The 27,918-nt window shown below is 41.8% G+C and overlaps 1 protein-coding gene across 3 annotated transcripts in view; it reads right to left on the bottom strand.

Annotated features, from left to right (window-relative positions):
* Window positions 1-10,467: 10,467 nt before the first annotated feature.
* Window positions 10,468-27,918, bottom strand: part of mkxa (mohawk homeobox a) — a 28,330-nt gene continuing 10,879 nt past the window's right edge. The window contains exons 5-7 of one of the 3 annotated variants that reach the window (XM_031728332.2): window positions 27,435-27,824; window positions 13,248-13,281; window positions 10,468-13,140 (exon numbers count right to left, since the gene is read on the bottom strand). In XM_031728332.2, coding sequence (XP_031584192.1) covers window positions 12,933-13,140; window positions 13,248-13,281; window positions 27,435-27,824 — 632 coding nt within the window. In that variant the 3' untranslated portion in view covers window positions 10,468-12,932. Of the gene's footprint in view, window positions 13,141-13,247; window positions 13,282-26,985; window positions 27,291-27,434; window positions 27,825-27,918 lie in introns of those variants that run through there. The other 2 variants (XM_031728333.2, XM_039616909.1) reach the window with 2 other exon arrangements.

Below are 27,918 nucleotides of genomic sequence, written 5' to 3'. Positions count from 1 at the left end.
TTTTAAATACCACTCTGACTGTTCTGTAATGCCATCGTTTTAAAATACAAACCCAATTCCAATGGGACGCTGTGTAAAACCGAAATAAAAAACAGAATGCAATGATTTTGCAAATCTCATAAACCCATATTTTGTTCGCAATAGAACATAGTAAACATGTCAGATGCTTAAATTAAGATCTTTTACTATTTTTTGAAAAGTATTAGCTCATTTTGAATTTGATGACAGTAACAAAAAAGTTGGGATGGGGCGAACAAAAGGCTGGAAAAGTAATTAAAAAGAAAAAGCTAGAGGAACATTTTGCAACTACTAGGTTAACTGGAGACAGGTCAGTAACATGATTGGGTATAAAAAGAGCATCTTAGTGAGCCAGAGTTTCTCAGATGTAAAAAACTGCATCAACAAATTGTGGAACAATTTCAGAATGATGCTGTTAAAAATGAAATTCTGAAGACTTTGAAAATGTCGTCATCTACAGTACATAATATCAGCCAAAGACTCAGAGAATCTGCAGAAATCTGCACAAAGAATAAGGCTGAAAATCGATATTTGATGACTGTGTTCTTTGAGGCTTCACGTTGCACTACATTAAAAACAGGCACAACTCTGTCATGGAAATCACTGCACGAGCTCAGGAACACCTCCAGAAATCATTGTTTGTGAACACAGATGGCTGTGCCATCCACAAATGGTGGTCTAAAGTCGATCATGCAAAGAAGAGGCCCTATGTCAATGTGATGCGGAAACGCCGTTGTCTTCTCATTTAAAATGGACTGAGGCAAAGTGGAAAGATGTTCTGTGGTCAGACGAATTGAAATTTGAAATTATTTTTGGACACTGCATCCTCCAGACTGAAGAGCTTATATATAGTTTCCTTCAGGGAAAGCCTTGCATATTTGAGCAAGACAATGCTAAGCCGCCTACTGCAGCTATTGCAATAGCATGCTTTTGTGGTAGAAGACTCCATTGCTGAACTGGCTTGCGTGCAAAATTTGGCATATCATGAAATGAAAAATGTAACAATCCTCTATCAGAGAAGAGTGGGACAACATTCCTCTCTCAAAAGAACAGAAACTGCTCTTTTGGGAGAGAAATGACTGTTGGTAAAAAACAGAGCAGATGTTTCCCTGTCCCAGCTTTTTAGAGAAAAGCTGCTATCAAATTTAAAATGAGCCAATATTTTTTTAAATGGTCCATCTTCTCAGTTTAAACATTTGATATATGTTCTATGATGCATTGTGATTAAAATATAAGATTATGAGATTTGCAAATCATTTGATTTGATTGTTTACACTTTGCACAATATCCCAACTTTTTTGGAATTGGGTTTGTATGTTTCACTAGATCTGGACTGTGTGGGATTTCTTTCCACGTGACTACAAAGATGAGACCCCCCCCCCCCCCCCCCAGACACACACACATACGCCCAAACAGGCAGACCTGACTGAATCCTGCTCAGTCTATCAACAATGTATTTTTGTGTTCCCAAACACAGAAAGTGTTAACGTGAGAGGACCTTCCAGTCTCTCTCCAGGCCTCGCTTGCTGCCAAACCACATTCCTCCAGCAGCTGCCATTTCTTACATCTGCTGCATTGACGTGGTTACACTTGACTGTAGTAAGGAATTTATTTAGATTTTCTATGATGAAATATTACACAGAGACACCAGGCCATGCTCTCCTCTATGTCTTATTTGAGATCCCCCAGTTGTCATTATGTTACGGGTGGTTGTGGCGTCTGTTTTACTTTGGAGTGAAACAACATAATTCAACGTAAGCCTTTATGAGTATTTTGTACATTTATTATCGCTAAATGAGTCTTTTTGTTATTTTTTATATACGACTTGTAGTTACAAACCTGTAAAATGCTTTTGAATTGTAATTATGCTCACAATAATCATACAGGAAGATAAAGAGAAAACAAAAAAACAAAAAATGCCAACAACAACCTAAAAATATCAGTTAATGGTACATCCAGTGGATCAGTGGCAAAAATGACTGTAATGTTTTGGCCAGTATAAAGGTTCCGAAACACTAGCACCTCAAGATGTGATCATTTTATCCCAGGTTTAAAAATCCCCATCTAACTTAGAAGATGAGCTGGTGTTGTGTCCACACATAACAGACAACTTGTGTCTTAAAGTGTATCTTTAGACATTTTGTTACTAGCAGCTGCCATTAAACTTATCATTTGTTCCTATTTCTCCAGCGGACTCTGTGAAAAATACCACAGATACACACGGGCCATACTATTACAGTATTTTTGCACTACAAGGTGATTTCCAAAGTGCCGTTAGCTGAAAACTTGGCATATCTTGGCCCAGGGCTCTAGAGTGCGACCAATGGTGCGACTAAAAAAAGACTCCGATTACAAAAAAAAATGTAAAAAAATCCACAACTCTGAAAGTCTACCAATCAGAGATAGTCAGGGGCGGGACCCCTTCCGTGTGTACGTTTGAAAGTGCAGGGCAGGCGGATAGAGGGAGGTGAGTAGGTTGAATAAAGCGATATCAATTCATGAATCGACTTTTAAATGTATTTTGCCAGAAACACCAGAATCTCAGGTTAAAGCTCACAAAACTATTTGAACAACCACCAAACAGTAAATGAGAGCAGGTAAACGAATTCCACGTGAACACAGAGAGCGGACCCGACGCACCAGAATCCGCTTTCTCTTTCTCGGCTTTCTCACCCGACGGCCCGTACACGGACACGCCGTCAGGGCTGAAAGCCGACAGCTCACTGATTCTGATGCGTCGGGTCCGCGCTTTGTGTTTACGTCTTTTTTGCGCTAGATTCTGAGCTGCATGTTTTGTCTCTCTCCAACCAAAATTCACTGAACCAGCACCAAAAGAAGATCCAAACTACGCTTCACATTTGATAAACATCGTCATGAATTTTTTTTTTTTTTTTTTTTTTATTGTCATGAACTCCCTCTGACTTCTGCTGTTTTGCTTCCACCACGATAAAATCACACTTCATGCACAGCTCTCTCTCTCTCTCTCTCTCTCTCTCTCTGTGTACTTCAAGAACAGTTTCCCATCTCAAATCTCAGTTTTTGGCATTATTCATTCGCTTATTACCCACCAGTCTACCGTTGTTTACAGCCCTGTTGGACGCTCTTTTTTTTTTTTTTTTTTTTTTTACTTAAATGACCTCGGAAAAGAGAGCGTAATTTTTGTTGTTCAATACTGAAGAAATTTAAACTTTTTAAAATTATGCAAAATTGCAGAATATTTTTAAGGTTATCTGCTATAAAAAGCCAGGCCAGGAAAATCTCCTTCATGTTTTTCTGAGTTTTATTCTCAGTTACTTTGACACAAAGGCATCTGCTTTGATGCTCACACCTCTGATGAAGTCTCACATGTATCAGTACTGATAAATGATCAGAATTATAATATTTCTGACTATCTGAGGCAAAATTGAATCAAATCGAATCAGGACCTTGTGAGTCGGAATGAAATGGATTATAGAAATGAGTGATGATACCCAGTCATAGTGAGTAGCCTAGGCCTGACACAAGTGGATGTAGCTTTGGGTAATAAGAAAAGATGAAAAGAACTATTGATAATTTTTTTGTTAAGTTAAGGCCTGATCCATCTGAAATTCACAGCCAGTGCTCTGACACAGAGCCAGCAAACAGGTTGTCAGAGGAGGCCGAGATGATGATTAAGTTTAACATTGTCTACAATATTACCAAAGAGTGCCAAAGCACTTTAAGCACAATCACTTTTTCAGTAACTTATCTTTCTTGTAGAAATGTGCTACAAATAAAGAACTTTGTGTTGACAAGATTGTTAGTTAATCATTTACAAATTAATAGAGTCTGTATAGACAGCAATTTTCCCCCCAAAAAAGTGCACATGTAAAACTGCGGTTTTAAGCGATCTGGTTGAAAAATTTGGGTGCGCCTAACTTTTGTGCTGGTGTGCCTAACTTCAAATCCAAATTTGAAGGTCAGAAGTAAGGTACAACAGTCAACTGTGAAACACGGAGAAGGCTCTATCATGGACAACATGTTAGCCTGTGCATTTGGAGATCTTGTCAAAATTATTGGAATTATAAATGCAGTAAAGCACCATCAGATTTTGATCCACCATTCAATACCACCTGAAAGCATCTAATTAGCAGTAAGCCCAATTTTTCAGCATGACAATCATCCCAAAGACACTGTCATATCGGTAAAAGGATACCGGGATAGAAAAACACACAATGAAACAGTATCAGTCATAGATTGGCCTCGCCAGAGCCCGGGCCTCAACATTGTCAAAGGCTGTATTGAGAATTTCAAGCTTGTTAGAATTGCACAAGCTAGAAGTGCAAACGCTATATAGTGTATTTTCATGTATGTTTGCATGTTTAATAGCACTTATTTCCATTTTTCTACAAAAACAAAGAAATTAGTGGTGGCTCAAGATTTTTCAACAATACAAAACAGAAAGTATTTATTGACTATAACTAAGCAAAAAAAAGAGAAAAAACGTTAAAGTTGTGCGCCCATCTGAGTTAAAAATCCAAGAATTCCTTTTTTTACATGTGGAAAGTGGGAGCATGATGCACCCACCTCAATGAGGCACTCTGTGTGCAAATTGCAAACCTTGCAAGATTCCACTTTCCTCAACTGCTCAATACATCAGGCTAAAACCCACATTTCAGTGCCTGGCTGAGGTTTTACCCCACATGGAATGGGCAGCCATATCAGCATCGGAGGGCAAAGTGGCTGCTGGTGACACCACAGAATGCGAAAACAACAATCATGCAATCATGGCTTATCGTGCCGCCATGAGTGTTATTTTTGAATTATGCTGCCTCGCTAACTGGCAACACCCAAAGTTCATTCACAGGAACCGAAATAAGACTTAAATGAAAGGTTTCCTCCCGCGGAACAATAAGGCCTGTTTGTAATGAAAGTTATGAAACCTCACGACCATGACCTTTGCCTGTACACCAAATTTTCAAATTCTTCCATGATCCAATATGACTGCTATATTAAGGCCTAGAAAAAAGTTGTTTTTGACAGTAGCTGACACTGTTTTAGGTGACATGACATTGACAATGACTTTGATAAGGCAGTGATAATTGTGCTATGAATGTTTTCCTTAACTACAGTGGCAGAATTTAGACTAGTCTAACCTTAACCTTAAACCTTGGTTGATGTCAGGTTGTCAAAACACACACACACACACACACACACACACACACACACACACACACACACACACACACACACACACACACAATAATGGCAGCTTTGCATTAAAAAGTACACAGCTGAACAAATGACACTTAAAGCTGGGGTAGGCATCACTGGGGAAACATGCAGTAATAACCTTTCAGCATACTGTAATTAAAGTTGTCTGAGAGGAAATTTGACTTGTGCACCTCCTGTGGGATCTGGTTTCAGGCTTCAGAAAAAGTGTCCACATTGGCAGTGGGATGTGGTGGATGAATGGGTTAAACAGAGCAGTTTTACTAAAGAAAGCTGAGTTCGTATCATTTGTAAAGCCAAATGTCTATGTAGTCTCTGGCGTTACTATTTATATGGTGTTTCTATGCACATGCTGGTCTGGTTGGAGGGGTTAGATGGGAGAGAGAACTTTTTTTTTTATTCTAATCTCTCCCCTTTGCCAATTTTGACTCCCAGGCTGGGAACCAGTGTTCTTTAGACCAGTGATCATAGTGGGGCTAATCTGACACTAACTATGGAGGAGCAGATCTAGAAAATCCTGTTTGTTAGTAACGCATTGTGAAAGTAAGTACAAACTTGGGGCGAACGAGAGCCAAGTACACTGAGTCCTGAGGCATTTCAAATCCTTCCACGGTTCCCCTTTGGATCTAAAATGAGATGCATTGTACTTTGATGAGGCTGGATGCTGGAAGGCCAGCAGCAAGTTTGGAGTTTGTCAATTCCAAAACAATGACTGTGAATAATCTCAAGTCCAACTCAAAAGAGAAACGGAGTTCAAAACATTCTCAGGGTAATTTTAAGTGCTGAAATATGGACATACCGACTCCCATCGGGGGATTTCATGTGTATATGAAAATAGATATGTCTTCTTGACTTTTGTTTGCACCAACACAAGTAAAAGTAACAGTTCTCACCCCTTGGCTTGCATGTCATCCTGCCTGTCCCTGATCCCTTGTTGGCAGCTGTATGTTGGCTTGGGAACACAACACCTCTGGAAGGGGTGTCATTGTTTGTAACAGCTGTTTAGTCGGCCTGTCTCAGGAGCTCAGGGGAAGGCCAATTACCAGGATTTAGGCTGTTAGGAAACAGCTGAGGTGCAGGCAGCTTAACTGCTTGTCCAGCATTGTTACTATTACTGTGTGCGTGTGTGACACTTGGATGGACTGAAAAGAGGGATCCAGGGAGGAAATTCACAAGCATTATCCTCCAATAAACAAACAGGGAGCTCTACTTCATGTGGCGGTTCGTGGTGGGCTTGTTTGGATGGTGGAGGGAAACAGTAAAAGATCTGACTAACCTCTGGACAACAGCACTGAACATGAGAGCTGTTGTGTTGCAGGGCTTTGCGGTGAGACTGCGACTGGGATTATGTCAGTTTACAGAGGAGAGGAACACGCGATTTGCGTGGTTGGACTTTGTGTAAGCGCTTTCTTGCCGACAACACGGCGCGGCACATGTAGGAGCGCCTGCGGTCAATGAAATCATGTGAATGAAAGCTGAAAAACTTGACACCAGGTATCAAAGCAGAGATTTCCTGCATTCCCTCGCCCCCGAAGACCCGTTCCTGTTCCGTTTCACGAAGAGCGTGTCTCTCTTTTCTGTAAGAGGAGTTTACTCTGGCAACTCAACCACCTACACTTATCCATTTCCCAGTGCTCTCAGGTCAGAACAATGTGCATGCCTCCACATGCTGTTCTTACAAGTGCAATTGACCTTTTTTGTTTCAAACTGGCATGTGTCACAATTTTCCCCCAACCCTCTCTCAAAACAAAACGGAGATGATGTCCACCTGGAATAACACCCAGCGTGTCCTCGTTTGGCCAAAACCAGTGTTTACTTGCGGTTCCGTGTAAGCATGGTTCTCTCCGTCTTGTTCTCGGTGGTTTGCGAAGACGTTTATTATGAGAAATGAAGACAGGAAATATTTTTCAACTGCCTTAGGTTAGCTCAACAAGGAGAGGGAGTCAGAAACCACACCACAATAAAGCGCAACGCAGAAGAAGTGCAGAGAAATGTGGCTTTAATATAATAGTAGAATCAAGAAGAGAAAGGCGGAATGTGAGTGATTTGAGGAAATGATACATAATGAAAGAGAACGTAAGACAAGACAAGACAAATGAAGCGTGAAAGGCAGGAGTTGGATTCTTTCTTGGGTGAAAAGAACGTTGTCTTCACTGTGAAACTGAAATAGCTACAGGTAAACCAAAATTCTGAACTAATGAAAGTAATTCTTTTAGTTTGTTATCTATGTGCGCACTGTGTAGTGCAGTTCAGCTCATTCTTGCATGTCTACTCAAAGCTCCCAGACTCATGCAAACTTAAAGTGAAACTGATCTACAGTACAGATGTGCCCGTTGGGAAAACATAATAATTTATAGGGTCTAATTTGTAATAATAAGGCTTTGCTGACCCTTTTTTCCTCCCATGTGATTAGTTCTGTTCACACAGTGTCCGTGATCTAAGCGGTGGCCTTAATGTCTCGCCTTCTCAAACACCCATGAAGTTCCAGTTGATCCAAAACAGTCCCAAACCCGAAATGATTGCAAGGCCGGATGAATTTTTTAATCAGTCAATTCTTTCAGGAATCTAACAATTAGGACCAGCGGTTCTCTTGTATTTGCATCCAAAAGACAAAGTCCTGGTTTGAATGAACAGAGGCTCCTTGAAGCATCCTTCGCAGCAAGGTAACTAATTACTTCAGCATGCCACTGGAGTCGTGTTTCTTCATCGAATGGGGAAATGGTTTTCAGAACGTCTGCTTTCTTAGATTTTACTCTGTGTGGTTTGACCTGGAGTCAGTGAAAGTTTAGTTTGCGGCAGACAAAATGGCGAAGGTGAAGTCCAGAGAAGTCTGTCTCGTGCTCCGAGATAACCGTGCACTTTCACGCCTCCTGTCAAGTCTTTCACCAGCAAACGCAGAGAAGGCGCAGATAAAAAGGTGACTGGGAAAGCTATAGGCAGAGTGGAATATCACTTAGGTTTTCAATGGAAAATGTTGCTCAGGGAATCTGGGGTTTGGCCAGCTAAGTGCAGTGAGGGATGAGAGGTCAAAAATGCTGAAAGGATTATTTCAGGAAGTGTCAGCGAGAGCCACCTTGCAGGTCCAGAGACAGCTGTGTAACAGGAAAACCGACGTTGCCTCTTGCAACACTAGCCAGATTGTGGTGTTCACTCTCTCTAGTTTGGTAAAAGCTCTGTCACCATCTTACAAAACCCTTGCAGCCTTGTTTCCTCTAGCTTGTTACCTCTCCTGCCAAGAGAGAGGTCTTGGCCTCGGCTCCGTGGCAGAGCTCAGGTTTGAGAAACGCAGCGGCATGGTAGAGCCATTAATATACAGGAAGGACTGAGCCCCAAGGAAAAGGACACACCTCGGAAGTGTGAGGCATAAATTCAGTCTTTCTTCCTGAGGTGCCACATCACGGTATAAAAGCTTGGTTGTCTATTGGCTTTATCATGCAGAATCCACCATACTGCAAATGTTCAAATTATAGGTGCAGACTACAGTAGGTATCCACATCATGACAGAGGATATAGAAAACCCAAACTTTATGAAACCTATTTTCAAAGCCATTTATCTCCTTCTGCTCTCTTCAACTGTAAAGAGACAGATTTTGATGTGATCCCAAGTTGAACAAATAAAGTCAAACATTCTCGTTAAGGTAGCAAAAATACACATGAGATAGCAAACGCTGGGGCCCAAACCACTAATGTGTGGTATGCGGTTGACGCAGCTAACTGCTGTGTACATTCAGCTCTCCCAATGGTTTGTCATGATTAGTTTGTTTAGCTCTTAAAAACCACCACGCCTTTTGTGTCATAAACAAACATCTCCTATATTGCATTTAGTGTCGAGCCGTGGCCCATAGATGGAATTAAGACTTTAGCCTCCTTACATATACAAAAGAAGGCTAAAGTTGCCCAAAGTGACTGTTTACAGAATTTGTGTTTGCATGTTGTTCACTCATCGAAAGCTTTGAAATGATAAAAAAATAACACTCCTGTATGTAATTTGGGGCTCTTTCATTCTCTCTAAATATTCTTACCATGTAAAATTTCTTCAGTTTGTATTTAAATCTGGACTATAACTGAATAAAGTAACTGAACCTACTATTAGAGGTTTCGCTTATAGTGGTAAACCCAAATAGATTTATTACAGATCTCCTCAGTTCCACACAGGCTATATATGTTTTGGTGTTTCTTCTTTTTTTTACATGTAGAAACCCTAGATTTGATCGCACATTTCTCACCAATGTTCTTTACATCTACGATAAAAGCATCACTTCCGGTGATTGCTGATGTTGCTAACAGTTTAACATGTTAACAATTTTTTAATATTTAAGCTTTAATTGTATATGCATGTACCCACCTTAACCACCTGTAGTTTGTAAAAGCCTGTTTAAAAGCCTTGATTTGAGAATTGCCTTTTTGTTTTTTGGAGTGTGAAGGGATCAGAGAGTGGAGTGCTAAGTTATCAGTTAATGCTAGGAAGCTTGGTTAACAAGGCCAGATGCAGGTAGTTGTAAGTAATATCACAGCTCAGTCACAATAGAGTGAAAATAGAACGGCAGCCTACTTACCACTAGGAAAAATTGTTGGTTTCTTGGTTTTTTCTTCTTAGTTGTTTTTGCTTTCAGCAGCTGATTGCAAGTAGTTACAGTGACCATGCGGTCATGTGGTGGGAGGCAACCTGTCTCCAAACAACAACAGTCTGACTGCAATCACTGTCAGACAGATTGTTGAAGGTTTGCAAATCATTGCCAACTAATTCCAAAATGTGGACAGATTGCCAACAAGTTGCAATCAGTCTGAGTCAGCCTGCACAACACATTAGTCATGCATCTCTTTGCAATAGGAGACTCAACTTAAATGGTTGTACTCTTGTTATATTCTTGTATAAAAGCAATGCAAGTTAAATCAGCATTATGCATCAACTGCATGGATGAATTTCTGAATTCTTTTTTTTTTTTTCAAACCTATGAGCTTCTGGCTTGACCTGGAAGCTAATGTGACATTCCATTTGGTGCAATTTGTTTGTGTATGCAGACAACAGCAGATTTGTGATTCCTCTTCTATTTATCATAGTTAATCGCCCTATCAGCACAAACAGATACCTGTTTGCGAAACAGAGGGCCTCAATTGGCCAAATGAGGAAGGTTTTTAGAACTTCCACATTGGCTTAATTTTCACCCGTGGAAGTTTTTGCTTGGTATTAAGTTCCTTAAAACATCAATTAGTGCACCAGTAACATGGAAAAAAAAGACAAACAAACCCCAAACCCCATCGATTTCATTCAGAGGTTTATTCATTGCTTTCATCAAGTAACAACTGTTTTTATAAAAGATATTTTACATGAGAGCAAATCGGACAAGACGAGGAGATATGTGTTTGGTCATTGGATTGAAAATCCAGTCTCTATCAAAACAAACAAACAAATAAACATAACATTTCAATTTATATAACTTAACAATAAAAGAACCAAACTATGGTCACCACTTTCTTTGTTTCGACAAAGTCTGAAATAATAATTTATAAGCTTTAATATACGTTTGCTTTCCATTCGTCAGCATGGTTGTGAAAGCATGGTTTGTGCTGGAGAAAGACGTATACAGTACCAAAACTCTTGGCTTTGTTTGTACTTGTAGGGTTTTCTTTTTTGGGGGGCGTGGGGGTGGCAGGTAGGAACAACAAAGGCATCTTAGTTGTCTCTGAAGCCTCCGTCCTTTGCTCTGCCTCTTCCCAGAAAGCGGGTATTGTGTGAGGTGTGAGGGTCACGAGCGGCCCAGAGGTTCAGAAGTGCGATTAGAAACACAAGGAGCGGGTCCGACGGTACCCCGCAGTCACCCTGCCTGGATCAGGTGTATAAAAAACACATGTGGGAGCCCCCTCACCTGCAAAAGCAAATAGTGCCTGGGGAGTGGCTAGTGCGATTCATTCCATAATACTTCCATAGGCACACTAACAGGAATAAAATAGATTTGTCCTTCATTGCTCTTTACTTCCACTCATTTTTATGTAAAAACACCTCCACTGAAAACTGTAAGTGCAGCTTTTTTTAAACAGTTTGCACATTCAAGACACATAAAAAGGTCAAAAAGTTACTTTGCGCAGCTTCACTCCCTCTCAAAGTCCTTGACCAGATGCACAGTCTGGGTTTGTCAAAAAAAAGAAGGAAAACTGCACAATTTCTGAAGGAGTGTACATTTTGACACATATAAACAGTACCTTGAAGATATACATAAAATTAAAAAGTCAGCACAGAGAGCCAACTTCAACTTCTCCCCTTGACTTCAATTTCATTCCCCCTGTTTGTGAAGTTGGCATTGGTCCCCACAAACATTTCTAACATATGCACTGTACATTAGTACATTCTAGATGCTTTCCATTGGATGACAGAAGAAGCGCTTGATGCTTAAGAGAAACCGAATTTTGATCAAGAACAAAACAGTTGGACACACACACACAGACGGACAACAACAAATACTTGCTTGGCTGACGAAAAGATAATACTGAAATGTATTTTTGAAGTCAGGGGTAAAAAAAAACGGAGTGAAGGGGAAGAAAGTCAAACTTTTAAGCCTATCCTCTGGCTCCTTGTAAACAGCAATTAGAATGTAATGCTAAACAGCTGAGAGGGCTGAGGATCAAAAGGCTGGGGGTGCTCGTGGCGATGGTTTTTTTTTTTCTCATACCAGACCATCTTGTTCTGAGCGCAGACGTGAAAAGGCAACAGTGTCCGCATAAAACACTGATAACACAAAGCAAAAACATCCCTTTTAGGTCATGGCATTCCTCCACTGAGCCTTAAAGCACGCCTCAAATGCATATATCTTTGTCACCATGTCTTCATTTGGGTCCAGCTGAGCATCATGTGCACATCTGATCAAGTAAAAAGCCACGATAAGAAAAGAATCCTTCGCTGGTTAATGAAATCCAAGGCCAAGATGTGGACAAGGAGGAGAGAGCTGGCTGCTTATCTGCGTAGCCAGCAGTTGCTGTTGGCCCGCCATCGACGTGGGTGGGACTGGGACAGAGTTCAGTTTACAGTCAAAATGAAGACTCCAGTCAAAACAAGAACAATGCCTTCAGAGGATTCACACCGGGCATTTTCACAAGCCCGGTGCGCACCCGTGCAAGTGTGTGCCACTCGAGTTTGTCGGCGCCTCGGATTGCTGAGTTCACTCAGCCCTTAAGGCACATGCTGTTGCTGGGAATTTTCATTCACAAATTGAATCATGAATCATGAATCATGACTGGGACCCTAAAAAAGTGTTCCAGAGGCACGTCAGTATCTGTGCTCCCCATCGACCACAGTCAGTGAGTTATTCGTCTAAACAACAAAGGCACTTTGGCAAAAAGACTCAATTTGTAGTGTTAAAAAAAAGAAGAAATAAAAAATAAAACATGAAAAAAAATAAGTTAACATTACAAAAGTTTTTTTTCTTTCTTTCTTTCTTTTTTTTAAGAAATACTGCTGCTAAAACTAGTATTCGCAAAAGAGAAGGATAGTCAAGGCCTCTTATGAACCTTTTTTTTCAGACACCAATAACAACCAAAAAGAATGAAAGTTCTTTTTTTGCCTCACACTTCCTGACTTCAAACACCCCCACCCCACCACCATCCTCCCTAAACAACAGTTCTTTTCATTTTGGGGTGAGGAGAGGGGAGTTTATTTGGACTCTGGCGAGTTTGCTGAAACAGGAATGTTTGCTGGTTTGCATAGAGGGGACGGGAGGACAACGTCCAGGCTAATATTTCTGCACCAGCGGCACTTTGACAGTCTTGATCTCTGCTATATGAGAGGACTTCTGGATAATGCAGCTGGTGGTCCCGGAGGCACTGTCCTTCCCCTGTGCCAGGTTGGTCAAGGCCATGGCGGCGTTGATCTCCTTCCAGTATGTCTCGTCTTTGCCTTTTGCCTTTTCTTTCTGCGTGGCTCCGGGGCCACCGCTGCTGCTGATGAGCAAGCCGACCATGCAACACGAAAGGACAAAACAGAGAGCGTTACGATCAAATGCAAATGACTCGATCTGGTCTGCAGCGTTAAGAGAAAGGCTGCTCACCTGTCACATTTACTTGATCCATGCTCTGTGGTTTCTGAAAGCAAGGAGAGAGAGAAAAAAAAAGGTTAATTTTGCTGGGTTCATTGGGGTCAATGAGGATTTATTGGAATGTCGCTGAACATACACGCTCGCAGTGTGTGCAGTAGTGTGTGAGGTCTGTGCTGTGCGCTCTTTTGCGTATACCCTGCTTTGTACAAACATGTGTTGCTCTGTTTTCTCTCTTCGCTCAGATGCTGGACAAAAAGGACGTTTTTTTTGTTGTTTTTTTTTGCAAGAAGCCGTCAAGAAACAAGGTGACTAATAGGATCGAGTTGAAAGATGTTTCTTATGACTCATAAGCTCCATTCTCTAATATTTTGTTGGAAAACAAATGGGCCCGGGCCAACGTAATTGAGTTGTCTGAGGAAATCAGATCAAAAATGACTGAGCGCAGAAGATTTAAAGGGAGAATGAAAAGGCAGCAAGTGAGTCAGTGAGAGAAAGATGGATGCCTGCTCTCCCTCTCTTTTTTTTCCTCTCTTCAAATGGGAGCAATCTTTATCTCATATGTGAAACATTAGCAGAGGGAATAGCAGAGTCATTAAACAATGAAACCCAACTTCTCTTCGGGGCAACCAGTGTGTTTATTTCAGCATGCTCTTGTTGCCTGAATGCATGTGTGTGTGAGTGAAAGGGGGGTCATTTGGGTGTGTGTTTGAGCTGAACCTGTTCTGCTGTCTTGGTTCAAGCCTTAGGTGAGATCTGCCCAGCAGTGAGTATGAGGACACAGGCTTGGCGTTTCATGAGGCATTAACCAAAAAAATGAAAAAAGCAGAGCATCTGGATTTTTCTAGTCGCGTCGCCCCCGGGCGCTCTCTTTAAGTTAACTAAACACACGTCTGAGGCCCCATGAGCTTTTAAGAAGTTCGGTCTTGACCAGATATAGATGACTGGATGACTCAAGAATGTTCAAAGGAGGGCAAACTCTCTCCAAATTTTCATTTCGTCCAAAGATAACAGAGTTCGTCATACCTGGGTTGTCTCCTGCTCGGCTGTCAATCCGATTTCCTGAATGTCCTCGCCCACAGCTAAATCACCCAGGGTCACCCAGTCTTCTATACCCCGCCAATGTCGCATTTCCCCATAAATCAAACCTGAGCTGGTGTTTTAACAAGATCCTTCCACCAGCCACCGTCACCACAAGGCAGCAGTTGGTGGGCATGCATCAACGTTCTTCTTTGCTAATAAAAATCTGCATCCTTCATTCTTGCTGGAATTTCCTTTGTTATTGTCGTAAGAAGGGACTGGAAAAGGTTGAGCGAGGTCACTGTGTTCGGGCTTCGACATAGCCAACAGAGACCCACTGAGAGCAAAGGAGCCAAAGCTCGTTCAGCGACGGCGAAAGCACATGCGACATTTAACCGTTCTGTTGTGTCACCTCTAACCTCGCCAAACCCTCCGTAGATTTTCCAAATATCTGGATGAAGCGTTCAGGCTTGAAGCGCCTAATTACTCCCAACACCGCGCTCTGATCCTCTTTCATGACAGCGTCAGGGTTCACGAGGCCCCAGAGCTAATGCGAGCCTGATTATAACATTTCCTGCGCTTTTCCCACTCATTCCGTAATAGGTGTAATCCACAGAAAGAGGGAGAGAGAAAGAGACAGACAGAAGAAGTCAATCATTCTTAGACAGAAGAAGAGCAGGAATGTGTGCGTGCACGTGTGTGAGGGCGATGAGGACGTGATAACCCAGTACTACAAACCACAGGATGAGATTTTGGGCTTCAGTGTGTCAAAGTGTTCCAAAAAAAATCCTTGCATTCCCGTCCGGCCACAACTCCCTGCTGTCCCGTCTTTCGCTCTGCCTTTATCTCACTTCATCAGCGAGTCCCCTTTTCCTTTACTGATGTCCCCCAGGTCGACTGTTCACCTTTTGATTTGCTATAATACACCCTGATTGAGGTACTCGACAGGAACCAGCCAAAACAAATGCAATGTTTCCCGTCTGTTTTAATAAAGAGTGACTCTGTGCTACGTCAAGAACAGGTTTTTTTTAAAGCCACTGATATTATCCATCTCTTCTTAGTCTCCAGTTTTTAATCCCTCTATATTTCTTCAGCCATTCTTCAAATTAACTGCCTAAATTGCCAGTGTCAACTGAATACTTGAAAACTGTGAAGCCATCCTCCCTGCACCCTATCTCAATCTTTCTTTCCTGATTGTTGCCAGGGCTCCAAAACAGATTGGTCCTGATTAAAAATGTGCACAATGCTCCGTAATCACAGCGCTGTAATTAGAGGCCAAATTACACAGTTTTCATGCGCTGTTTATGCCCCCCGCCCCACTGCCTTCGAGATACATTAGCTCAGTGTTTACGGCTGTGGTGCCCGGTGTAAAGATCGGTTGGTGACAGCAAATGATAGCAGCAACATCAAAGACAAACAACAGGCAGAAGAAAAGTGTGTGTGTGTGTTTGTGGGATCTGAAGTGCAGCGTGTGAGACTTTCCATCCACAGCTTTAAGTGTTTCCAGGGTGTGTGAGGCAGCCACTGTCCAGATGCTTCCTTTCAGAACACACACATAAAATAGTGTTTTCTGAGTTTTCTAGCAGGTGGATGCAAGGATGACCTATGCCACCCTGCACTCCAAGGCCCTCATTGGGGACTAGACACCAGCTCTCAACCCCTCAAGAGACCTTGGACCCCAGATTTTGAAAACGCACCACTGCTTGCAGAAAAACTGTTTCCAAAGCCCTTTGCCTAAAACATCTAAAACTGGGATTTTTAAAAACAAGAGCAGCGCCAAAGACTCAATAAATGGCCAATAAATCACTGAAGATTTTTTTTTTTATTATTTTCACTTTTTTTTTTTCTTTTTTAAACTCGACTACTTTGCTACTGAATACTCAGTCAACTTTGCTGTTGCCTTTGGGCTTCACTGACAGTGGGGTTGCACGGACCGCCAAAGGGGAAAGCTAAGAAGTCTGATGGTTTCTGGCATTGTGCTGGAAGTCCAAAAATACTAGCTCACTTAACATCACAGCGGGGTGATGGAGGGGAAGGGAAAAAAGAACATAGGAGAAAAAAAAAGAAAAAGGAGCTTTAACAAAACTTGGTGAAAATGAGGGAAACAAGCAGGGCTAACAAATTATTGAGGTTATGAGGTTCCACCTGTTTAGATGGCTGCAGAGGAGAGTGGCTGACTATCATCATTACCATCTGGAGCTGTTGTTAGCAACTCGCAACAATAAACAAGGAAAGCTGAGTTGCACAAACTGTGGGCTGGGCTGAATCAGGCAAACAAATAAGCATACACACACACACACACACACACACACGCACACACAAGGGCATTTTATGATATTGCAGACTTTTAGCCTTAGTATTATCCAGAATAATTTCTAGTCACCATGGATAGTATAAAGAATCTAAAAATAAGAATAGAATAGAAATTGTACTGAAAACAAATGATTACCTAGAAACAGAAAAGATGGCTCAATGTGCAGGATTTTAAAGCAATAGGGTTTAACAATTCTAATACTTATAGGTCTTTTATGCTAATTTCAAGCTCCATATTTTTATTCTTTAGCTTTGCTAGAGTAGGTCTGGATGATTCACAGAGGTGTATAATCCTTATTCATCTTATATCGTGCCTTGGTGCAGCCCTGTTGACTGAAACAAGTGCTCTTCCTTTAAAGCAACACTCCGTTTAAATCTTTCTTCTAACAGGCTTCTCCCTGCAAAGAGAAGGGCTGAGGTGCAGGTTGGTGGGGCTTTGGTCTTCAGTCTGAGGTGACTGCATTAGAGCTATTAGCACTTTTTGCTTGCATACGTGGCATGGAAGAAAACATTGTCTGAATGTTTGATTTAAATTATTATATACATGGCAGAAGCAAAGCACATGTATAATATGTCTGCTTTGAATTGGCAGATACCGCTGCCGTGTATTCACATGCAGCTAGAGCTTGGAATGTTAGAAGAGAGCAGAAACAGCTAGCTTGGCTCTACCAGCATGTCTACAGCTCAAGTATTAACACACTGGATCTTCTTTTGCTTAATCTGTACATCATAGGAGCATTGTATCAACTGGGTGTAGGGAGTCCTTAGAGAAGCCTAATCCATTTGAAACTTAAACATGCGTTCACTTTAGATACATTTAAAGATAATACAGAAATGATGTGCTTTGTCTGGATATGTAAACTGAGTAAGACTACCAGTATGGATGGAAAACTAAACTAACAATTGTCTGGGCTGCCAGTTTCGAAATAAATAATGAATAAATTCTGTGAATCTTAAAAAGTTCCTCTCAAAATTGGCTAAACTGAAAGATCTGTTAATTATTTGTTATTAAATTTATTAGGCTATAGTAATAAAGGCAGTGTAGAAAGTCACTGGGTAGAGGAGGAAATGTTTACTTTGCTCTGAATGAGAAAATATTCCACCGCTGGATGAAGGCCGATGAATCTGGACGCAAAGACAGAATCCAAACTTGACTGTTAAAGTAGGAAATGAGCTAAGCTGATTTCCCCTAACAGGACCTGATGAGAACCAGAGTGGTGCTGCAGACTGGACAATCTGGTCGCCGCTGACCTGTGCAACCACAGGATAGGAACGGACCATCATGTCATTAAGCAGCCTCTTTGAAGCCCGCCCAAACCCGAGGATGAGTCAGAAGTTACCATCACCACAGGTGAGTCACAACGCTGCGCTCGACCTACAGGTTAGAACTATGATGAGCTCACCTGATGTTAAGTCAAATCAATATCAGAAGATGCATTAATTACTTTTAGCCAAGTCTTCTTGACTTGGCTAAAGGAAATGCCAAAAACCTTCAGGTGCTGCGACGCCTTTTTGAGCTTCTTTCTTTCTGCCACAGTCTTTAAGCCTATGTGTTTGGCCTTTCAGATTTCTCTTTTTATTATATTTCTCTGATGCTCTGTGCTTTTTTATAATGTCAAGAAGAGTCTGTAAATGAAGTTAGGGATGCCTTGGCACTCGGCTTGCCTCGTGCTCTGCCAACCCTACTTTTATATCACCCCTCCCAGCCATTCCTTTCCCCGTCTCCGCCGCGTTTGAACACAGTCTGAGGCTCCAACGAAGCAAACTGTCAATTCCACTCAGCTAGCCAAAGACATCATACATGGCGTGAATTTAATGCCTTCTCCATTCGCCCTGACAACACTTTCATCGCTTACAAAAATATTGAATAATTAGCTCTTAAACTATTAAATCCAACATACATGCGCTGACATGGCCAGACAGATACTGAGCAGCTGCCCAAAAACGACGTTCATCTCCTGCTTTTTCTGCGCTTTCTTTTTTTCTTCTTTTTTTTCCTTTTCCATGTCTGCCCGGCAGATGACACACTGGTGCTGTGGCTGCGGTTGGGGGCAGATAACCAAGATCCTAGCATTGAGGATTGCCTTGTGTCTTCTTGCTAGATGGAGAAATAATAACAGTGCTTGAAATGTTTAAACGCTGCCAGGTTGTCATTGTGTTTACGAGTGCCAGTAAACAGAGAGTAATCAGGGCCCCCGTAAATCAGCCAAAATAAGGAGCGTGTCTCGACGAAGAAGAAGTAAATACGCTGTTATGGCAATGTGTGCGAGTGTCTTGTCTGTGGGTGGACTGCCACAGCATCCAAAAGAGGAACCAAGGGGCTCATCGCGAACAGGAATTAGGAAGTGGAATGTGATGTGAGCATGGGTGGCCGCAGAAAGATTAAAAAGAGGATCACGTTCGACTGGGATGCATCGCTGATGATGAACAGATGAGCCTCTTATCACCGCTTTGACGCGGCAGGTACAAAAGAGACAAAAAAAGTGGGGCCCAGTCTCCTCAGGCAGACCCTTTCATCACAGCTTTCTCAGCGACATCCTCGGGGATGAACAGCAACTGCTTGCGGTGCAGAAAACACACAAATTAGGACGGGGGGGGGAAAAAAGAAAAAGCAAAAACCACAAGTAAACATTATTCAGATTTTTAAGTGTTTACATGTGTGCAAAAATAACCTTTATTTTCAGGGGGATCTGGCCAAATGATATGTTTGTGCTGCACACACTGCATTATTATGTTGCAATTGTCTGCAGTGGTAGTTGCAGGGCCCTCTCACACTCTTGGGGGATTTCTGCGTATGTGTGTTCCGCGTCCTCGCTGGGTCACACCTCGGCTCGCTCGTTAAACTCGCTCCTCTCTCCTCCATCCCGTGGGAACGTGATGGCAAACGATTGTTCTCGACATGGCTCGGTTTTTAAAATGGAAACAATTTGTGTTTTATACGGAACAGGGCAGCGTGGCTCGGTTTCTCTGACTAGGCAGGCAGCTGTGCTTTCTGAATCCGATGAAATGATTATGTGTGCGTGTTTGTGTGTGTGTATCCATCCCTAGAAGCCTTGGTGTACTGATGATTTAAAAACTATCGGGTTGAGAGGGCTTATTATTCCGCACTCTTCAAGTTCTATGTTAGGCAGTTGCGTATAAACAGTGTCTGCGCTGGTGTTTGTCTGTTAACACTTCTCCACAGGATGAGCACTGTCTCAGTCTGCTGCTGTCCTCTCTGGTTGCCTCTCATCCAGCCTCTGTTTAGTGGTCAGAAGCCAATATGCCATCTTCCAGTCAGAGAGGTTCACCATGAGGTTTTTTTTCTTCCTCTCTGTCTTTTTTATCCACCTTTCCATTTGCCTGAAGCTGTCCCACAGCTTAATGCCAGGATTACGCCTAACTTTTGCCAACTCCTAGTTGTTCCCACCGTTGGACCAGCCACACCCTGAAGGACACTTATGTGTCGTATTATGTGTGTCTAATCTCGTCCTTTCTTAGTTCTATTTTCTGTTGTGCGTGACAAGACAGAAAAAAAACACAGCTACAGTGGTGGGACACTTATATACCTTAATATACTTTGTTAAAGTGGACCTATTACACCCATTTCTAGCTCAGTATTTTTTTTTATTATTAATGAACTCTGCTAGAGTAGCTCTACATGAGTCACAGTTCAAAAATAATCCTTATTGGAAGGCTTGGTGCTGCCTTTTATTTTGTTCCATTGTCTGAAATGAGCCATTTTAGCTTCTTCTCCCTTTAAGCCAGCTTTCCTCTGATTGGGCATGAGTTCCAAACAGAAGTTTTAAACAGAGGGTGGGTGGTGGAAAGATGGGTGGAGCCTCTTAGCTCACAGTTAGAGCTGTATGCCTAAAATAACTGTATTGAGGCTGAAAGTCACACAAATCAAAGACCTATCAAAGTCAGCTATCGGTTTATGGGGTTTACTTGGAGTTTGCCAAGTTTAATATGACCACCACTGTAAAAACAGAATATATAAAGAAAGATAATAGCTGCTTTCAAAGAACAAATTATACTGAACATTACGAATGCATTTTTATCTTGTAACCTTTCGAATTCATCGGAAAAAATGCTGGAAAATCATTACATAATACAAACAAGATCAGTCCAAGCCTGCATACTTCGGACAAAGCTGAAAATTCATTTTGTACCACGCATAAACTGAGGCTCCGGATCTAGAAGGATATCCATATTAATTTGTGATATTTTCTTGGTAAATTCAAGCAATGTTTTGAATGTTTTTTTCTTGTTTGAATTCGATACAGGTCTGTGAAGATGACATCTTCACAATGAAAAAAAGTAATCCTTCCAAAAATTCCTCTATTCAGATCCAGCTCGATGCTGGGCCTCATCCCATTTCTGCAAACCTGTCCGTAACTTTTATGTTAACATAAGTATTTGCAAACAAACAGACAAGCCAAAACCAATCACACGAGCTCCTTGGTGGAGGCAGCAAATATTACTCTTATTAGGGCAATAAAACTTTAATAGCTTATAGTAAATTTCCTGAACATTCACGAGCACACAGATATCACTGATGTATAGCTATAGCTTTACATAAAACAACACTAATTTCATATTGCTTATACATACAGGCTTCAGTCCACTGTCTACTGAAGTGATTCCCAAAGGCTCTGCTGTGTGGCAACATTGAAGCAAACTATATTGTCACATCAAACATTTAAATCATCTTTACTATCAAGAAACCTGCTTTTTCTTGTAAGTGAGATCAAGCTTACATAATTTCACTCAATCCAAAGTGAGTCTGAATATGTTGCATACTTTACATCATTGTTATGTCTTTAAATGAAAAAAGGGTTTAAACAGTTTCAACAGTTGTTACTGGAGCTCCTTTCTACCAGAAAATTCAGTTGGCGGTGAGTTCTTTGCACCAGGGGACACAGCTTCTTTGGAAATAATCACTGCTGCTTTTTTTTTTTTCTAAAGAAATTTTTCAATGCTCTGAGGAGGACAAATAAAATTCCAACCGTCTCCCAATTGAGCTGGAAGACTTTTCAGAGGCGTTTATTATGGTTATTAACAATCTGCATGACCAGACACCGCAAGGGGTAAGTACAAAAATATATAGATCACTTTTGTAATTTGGATGAACTTTTCCTACACCTCGGTTTAATTGTTAGTAGTCTCACCCAATCCCCAAGTCCCATTCCTGTGCGAAACAACCCCATCACAAAGTAAGGGCCAACCAGATGTCCCCACTTTTTCCCCTCATCTTCCTATCTTTGTGAGAAAAAAAAAACAAGAACACACACACACATGCACACACTCACTTCTTCCAACCACACTCTCTGTGTGTCTTAGTCGCTGCCACCACGCTGTCTTTCCTCTCCCAACGGGCCACTTCTGGGGAAACTCAACTCTTGATCTGGATGGACCAAGCGCCTCCCTCTCCTCCCTCTCTTGCTGTCCACACTGATTTCTAAAGCCCAACCTGAACCCAGTCAGTCTTGGCAAAAGCTGCCGCCTTGGAACAACATCTCCAACCCCCTCCTCTTTCTGTCTTCCCTTTCTTCTTTCCTATGAAATTGTGGAAAGAGCAAATTGTAGCCAGTCTATCCACATCTTTGAATTCCTGAGACGACGAGTATTCATCCATCACTCGCCAGGAGTGGCTCATTGTCATCAAGTGTCCCTGTATCGAGCGCTGTCTTTCCTGTTACTCTGTGGCTTACAGTAAATTACCCTGCCGCTCAAGCAAGAAAGACATTAGAGCCTTAAATCAGTCATAACAGCCGGCATCCCTGAACAACACTGCTGCAAAAATCATCCCTGTTGGGTTTTTTTCTTTGGAGAGGAAACAAGAGAGAGTAAGGGAAATCCAGTTAAGTATATCTTGTTAGTCGAAAATATGAAAACAATCATGATAGAAATCTCTTTTTATCGGCAGTGACCATCACATCTCTCTACCCTTCCACCTCACGACAAGGAATCCAAACACTCGGGTTGTTTTTTTTCCACACTGAGACGACTTCTTCCATTCACCTGGACAAGTCGACAGCTCCTTAAGTGCTACGAAACTCTCCAGGATTCAATAACTGTCTGGCACTGGCTCCAGCCTAATTTGAAAGGCCCTTAGGATCTCAGCGGCTCCTGTCAAGCATTGCTGTTTTCATTGAACAGGTTTCTAAGAATCCTACGTGTTAAAAACCACCAGATTTAGATTTAAGTCAGTTGAATGCGATAAATAATGGGCCAGTTTGTTTCTCTCAGTGGCAGAAATCCTCTAATTCATAGACTTATTGATGGGAAATGCAATAAATAGTGGAGGTATCAAGTGGAAGTGACAAAAATAAATAATTACACGATTTTGGCAAGTTTCGACACAAATATTTCACTTTTAGCCGCTAGATATTCACATTCCCCTCAGGAAGAATAACTTTTACCTCTTTCCTGCAAGCACATTGCCGGGGCTCATGCCAAACCAGTTCAAATGGCAGTACCCTCAAAAAAACTTTATTCCTCAAAAAAAGTTTGATTACATGTAAATTTTCAGTGTAATTTTGTTACATAAGTACAACACAAGATGTTAAATCTAAAGGAATCTGTTCAAATGACTTGTATACATTCAGTTTGTACTAAGTGCATTTTTCTTAAATATTAATTCTTTGAATAAATAAACCTTTTATTTTATAGATTTCAGTTGTATTTTACTCAAAATTATCACTTCATCTTGAGCGAGAGTGAAGAATCATTTTCTACCTTGCAGGTAGAAGGTAAGCAGACCACATGTGGACAGGTTTGAGTACCAAACATGATCTAGCAGAGGTCTGGGTATTTTTTATGGCTAAAAGAATTCTCTGAGAATCATTGTTGAGTTTACTGTAGTAACCTCTCCCATACATGGTGTTATCTCTGGTTGCAACTTTAAGCCCAACAACTTTACTGTGTCACTTTCTTTTTTTTGGTGAAAATGTATGGGACAGATTCGAGGAATGCACTGGCAGCAAAGGGGGAAAGTGTTCTACGGTTGTCTTTTTAATTTAGTTCAGTGCTTTTGACCATCAGCGTCAGCTGAAAAGAGAAAAAACTGATGATTTCTAAAATGCTTTTTTCTCTAATTTTGTGTGGTTGCACAAGTACTTTGGTCCAGGCTGCAATATCTCAACAACTTTTTGGGGAATTTCACGATAGTTCATGGGTACATTTATGGCAACTATAAAATGAATGACTTCTGTGGTCCTCTCACTTTGCATTTAGCGCTGAAATGACATCAAAATGTTTCTAAAATCATCGAAATGCAGTGTCTTCACAAAATCTGTTTATGAGCAAATGTTAGCATGCTAACACCTACATGCTGCCATTTTCATTCTGTTTTAGGATGGGGATAACAGCTATTAACAGTATCTCAACCTAACAGAGGCGTGTTTTTAAACAGGCAAATAAAAATCTCATTACTGGGAACTTGCTGTTGGCTACTGACTAGGTTGCAGTTATTGGGGCTTTCCCACATCAATAGATGCACTGGCAAGAACTCTACATTCACCATCAGGCTACTGTACTCAGCTGTAACCAACGTCCATAAAGGGGAGAACCTGAGAAAATGCACTACTGTCAATCTCATGTAAAACGTCTGACCAAGATCTCTTGGTCTCCACCCGCAGAAACGTTGGGAGTTATTTGGCGTATAATGATCTATATGATATCAGACGGGGCGAAATCTGGTACTGAGCAACAAGAAAAACACTCGGCTAGATTCCTGCCATTTAATATCCCATTAAAGGGTAATTTGGCATGAAACCCCTGGCATGTGTGATGGAATTCTATTGCTCCTTGTGTTCAATGAAATTCCCCACAGGCTTTGGACTGCAGTGTGTATGTGTGTGTTTGTACTGGATGTGTGTGTGCCTATGCTCGTATGAGGCCTGTGAATTGTATGTGAGTCCTTTCAAGCTGGCAGAAGTTTAGTTTTCCACTGGGGTAAATCTACACTCACCATCTCCTGCCACGTCTGACTGCCCTCTGTAGTCACAGGGGCTCAGGCTGCGGCCACAACAACCAACTGGCCTATTAACGGACTTTTAGCCAATGGCACGATGGTTGCCAGGCACGCCACTTTTGCTTTGACCAATCGCAAGAGGTTGTTCGCAAGCTGGAATTCGGCAGAAGAATGCAGCGAGAGACATCGTTTTGTGTTTAAGCTGTTGTGGGGTTTTTTTCTACGTTTAAATTCTATTCCTCCCTGCTGAGTGAAAATGTCAGACGTTTTGTCACTGTCAGAAAGAAAGCGGGGGAACATTCAGAGAGCTTAAAGTTGATTTATTCTGTCTTCTTTTTTCTCTGCGTTTCTGATGTAAGCACAGATTTATGTGAAATCAGGTACTCGGGGAAACATTTTTCTCTTATTATAAAAACACAATAAAACTATTTGCAAAAGAGGAATGTGTTCACTGCACAAGTATCTGGGAAGCGGAGCCCACAGGAGGAAAAAAACATTTCAAAAGTTGCAGAGGAAGTGACGCAAGCCCGAGCTTAAAGTGATTTCTCTCTCTGCTCTGTCATTTGCTCTGTCTGGGGGATCAGATGCGGAATTAAAATTTCATCTTCTCGACTTTTTTCCTTTGTTTCGTTTCTTTGAGCGGGTCGATCAGATCGGAGGGCCTCCGGCAGGTGTTCGATCCCATGAGTCAACGCCGCCTCTGAGAACTTTCCATCTGCGGATTCGAAAGCTTGTCTTGCATGTAAGAGAGTAACACTTCTGTAATGGTGCCAAAGCCCAAGAAATCCAAGAGGGACACCTCAAAGCCAAGAAGTTATATCAGCTATAGAGATAAAATAGTTACCCTCTATTAAAAACAGCAGGTCAGCCAGATGAATTAATCCTTTTTTGGAGGGAGGGGGGTTCTCTTATTAAAATCTGGTAGAAAGGAGTTATAAGTCTCACATGGTCTATTCATCTCTTTCTTTCTTTCTCCATCTGTAAGTCTCAACAGGTGCTTCACTGTGAAAAAAGCCTGATGTTCTTTCAGGTCAAGGGGTTTCAAGTTCTTCTTCTTTTTTGATAAAGACAATTGTACCCGTTGCAGTTGTTGATGCATTTCATACAAAACAACCCCCACACGCTCCTTCATGCTCAGATAATAGGAAACACATTTGTCCATAAGAGACAGCATACCCCCCCCACACACACACACACACACTTCTCCATTACTCCACCACCTACACCTTCAAATCCAGGCCCTCCGGGTTCTGTCCATGCTCTGCAGAAAGTGAAAACATTACTTTTGGTTATGAAGTCTGCTCGAACAAAAGGCCCAGTGTTCTCAGCTGAGGAAGACCTCTGATTGTTCTCGCCACAGACAAGCTGTGAGCTGAAGCGCTGTGAAAGCCTCTGTAGGCTGCAAGGCTTCTGTGATTTGCATCGGGCTGACAGTGACTTCATGGTTAGAAGAACATCGACGTCAATGATATCGCTATGAGACATTTTAGCCCGTTCGGGTTAAAAAGCACAGCTTTCCCCCAGCAGACTTAAAAATAAGCTAACTGCAGTCAACTGGGGTAATTATTTAAGGGTGACTCACAAGTGACTGTAATGTAATGTGCAAAAACAAGTACGGGTAAGCTTTCCTTAAACAACAAAACATGCTAATGAGGCTTCTTTACAAACTGAATTTAATAACTTCAGTGAACAGTTAATTGATTCAACTCACTTCAAGTCAGTCATTTCTAAGAACCGACAATGAAAACTTGGAATTTTTTATTTTAATTTAAAACAATAATACACACACTTCTTTTAAGGTCCTCATAAAAGATTGGTGACTCCACTAGGTCCCTATGTAATATTTTACCATGCTACTTTTATTTCTATTAATTTGTTAAAAAGATAAAATTGAAAAAGTTGACTAACTAGCTTGAACTGAAAAAAAGCAATGCCCTAGATAAAACCATGTAAAAGTAAGGAAACATTTTTTAAGGATGATTTCCTTGTGGGGAATTCCATTCCATGCCATTTCTACTAAAACACAACAGCAGAGTGGAAAATATCAAAATACTGAAATAGGCATAGAAAAACAAAATCTATCCTCTGTTTTGATATGAAGGTGTTTTCGTTCGGTAGAAAATGAACGGAAGCAAGTGTCTTCTTCTGGAGGGAGGAAAATGATCTCTCCAACTCTACTGACTGTAAAGACATTAGCAGCAGTGGCAGTGATGTAAAATAGAGCTGACCTTTTAGGGTGATGTTGGTTTTGGTGGAAACTGCAGATTTTCGTACGTCAGAGATGAAAAAAAAATCCTTTTTTAGTTAAAAAAACAAGTTTATGCTTAAAGACACACACACAGAGGCAGTTTGCCCTGCTCTGTCAGCAGGACCTCGTGTCACAATCAAAGGCATCCCAAACAGTAGTGTGAATGTAAGCGTGATGCACATGGCCCTGTTGTGTCTGGCCTTTAGGTCAGAAGAGCTGCCTGTGGGTGCATGGGTGAAAGACACGTTTATGCTTATGTGTTTGTGAACTGACAGCACATGGGTTCACGAATGTGTGTACGAGTGTTTGTTAGGGTACTGGACACACGCTGGATATTCCTGGATATTCCTATAATTTAATCAAACACTTCTTAACACTCAAGGCTCTCAGTGGTCACGAGAATCTCATTGAGCAAGCCAACCATCATGTGAAAAGACAGTTAAAGGGTGTGCTCTGGCAACCCAGATAAAGCGTCATATACTGTCGACACAAGCAGGGAGGCAGGCGGAGAGGCAGACAGCTGTAAAAAAAAAAAATGGACCAGCTGCAGGAATTAAAACAAAATGTGCAGATGGAGGGGACAGAAAAAGAACAAAAGTGAAGGATGGCGTGTGTGTGAGGGAGACTCTTAAAGGGAAAGAATGCAAGAAATGTGGCTTCTTACCAGCCCGATAAACAAAGTTCGCCTCAGCTTCAGAGGAGGACGGCGAGAGCAGCTCATCGTCATACTCGTTGGAGCTGAAGGAGCCGGAGTGGTTCCTCTTGCGAGCGTCCATGACGGCGTTGGCCACCATGACGTGGCGGAGCGAGTCGTTCAGGTAACGGTGCAGCAGGCTGCTCTTGTACTTGGGTGGAGACACGTAGTCCTCCGCCAGTGAGGCAGCTTCGGCGGCCGAACGCAGCCCCGCGCCCATGCCCATGCTCATGCTCATGCCCATGCCCATGCCCATGGCCATCCCCACCATGGAGGAGCCCTCCTTCTTGATCACACTCTGGTACATGGGCTTGTTGAGCTCCTCGGGGCTGCTCTGTGTCCTCTGAGGGTTGTCCCCATCTGTGCCAGGATAAGAGGGATAAGAATACTCATTTAGATGGACTGCAGAAATATATTCTTACACTTTTACAGCTGTCAGCAGACGCCCCACTCA

This window comes from Oreochromis aureus, linkage group 9 (genome assembly GCF_013358895.1).
Source record: "Oreochromis aureus strain Israel breed Guangdong linkage group 9, ZZ_aureus, whole genome shotgun sequence".
Taxonomy (NCBI): Eukaryota; Metazoa; Chordata; class Actinopteri; order Cichliformes; family Cichlidae; genus Oreochromis; species Oreochromis aureus.
The sequence above is the reverse complement of the archived record's forward strand: the minus strand, read 5'-3'. Positions and strand labels throughout refer to the sequence as shown.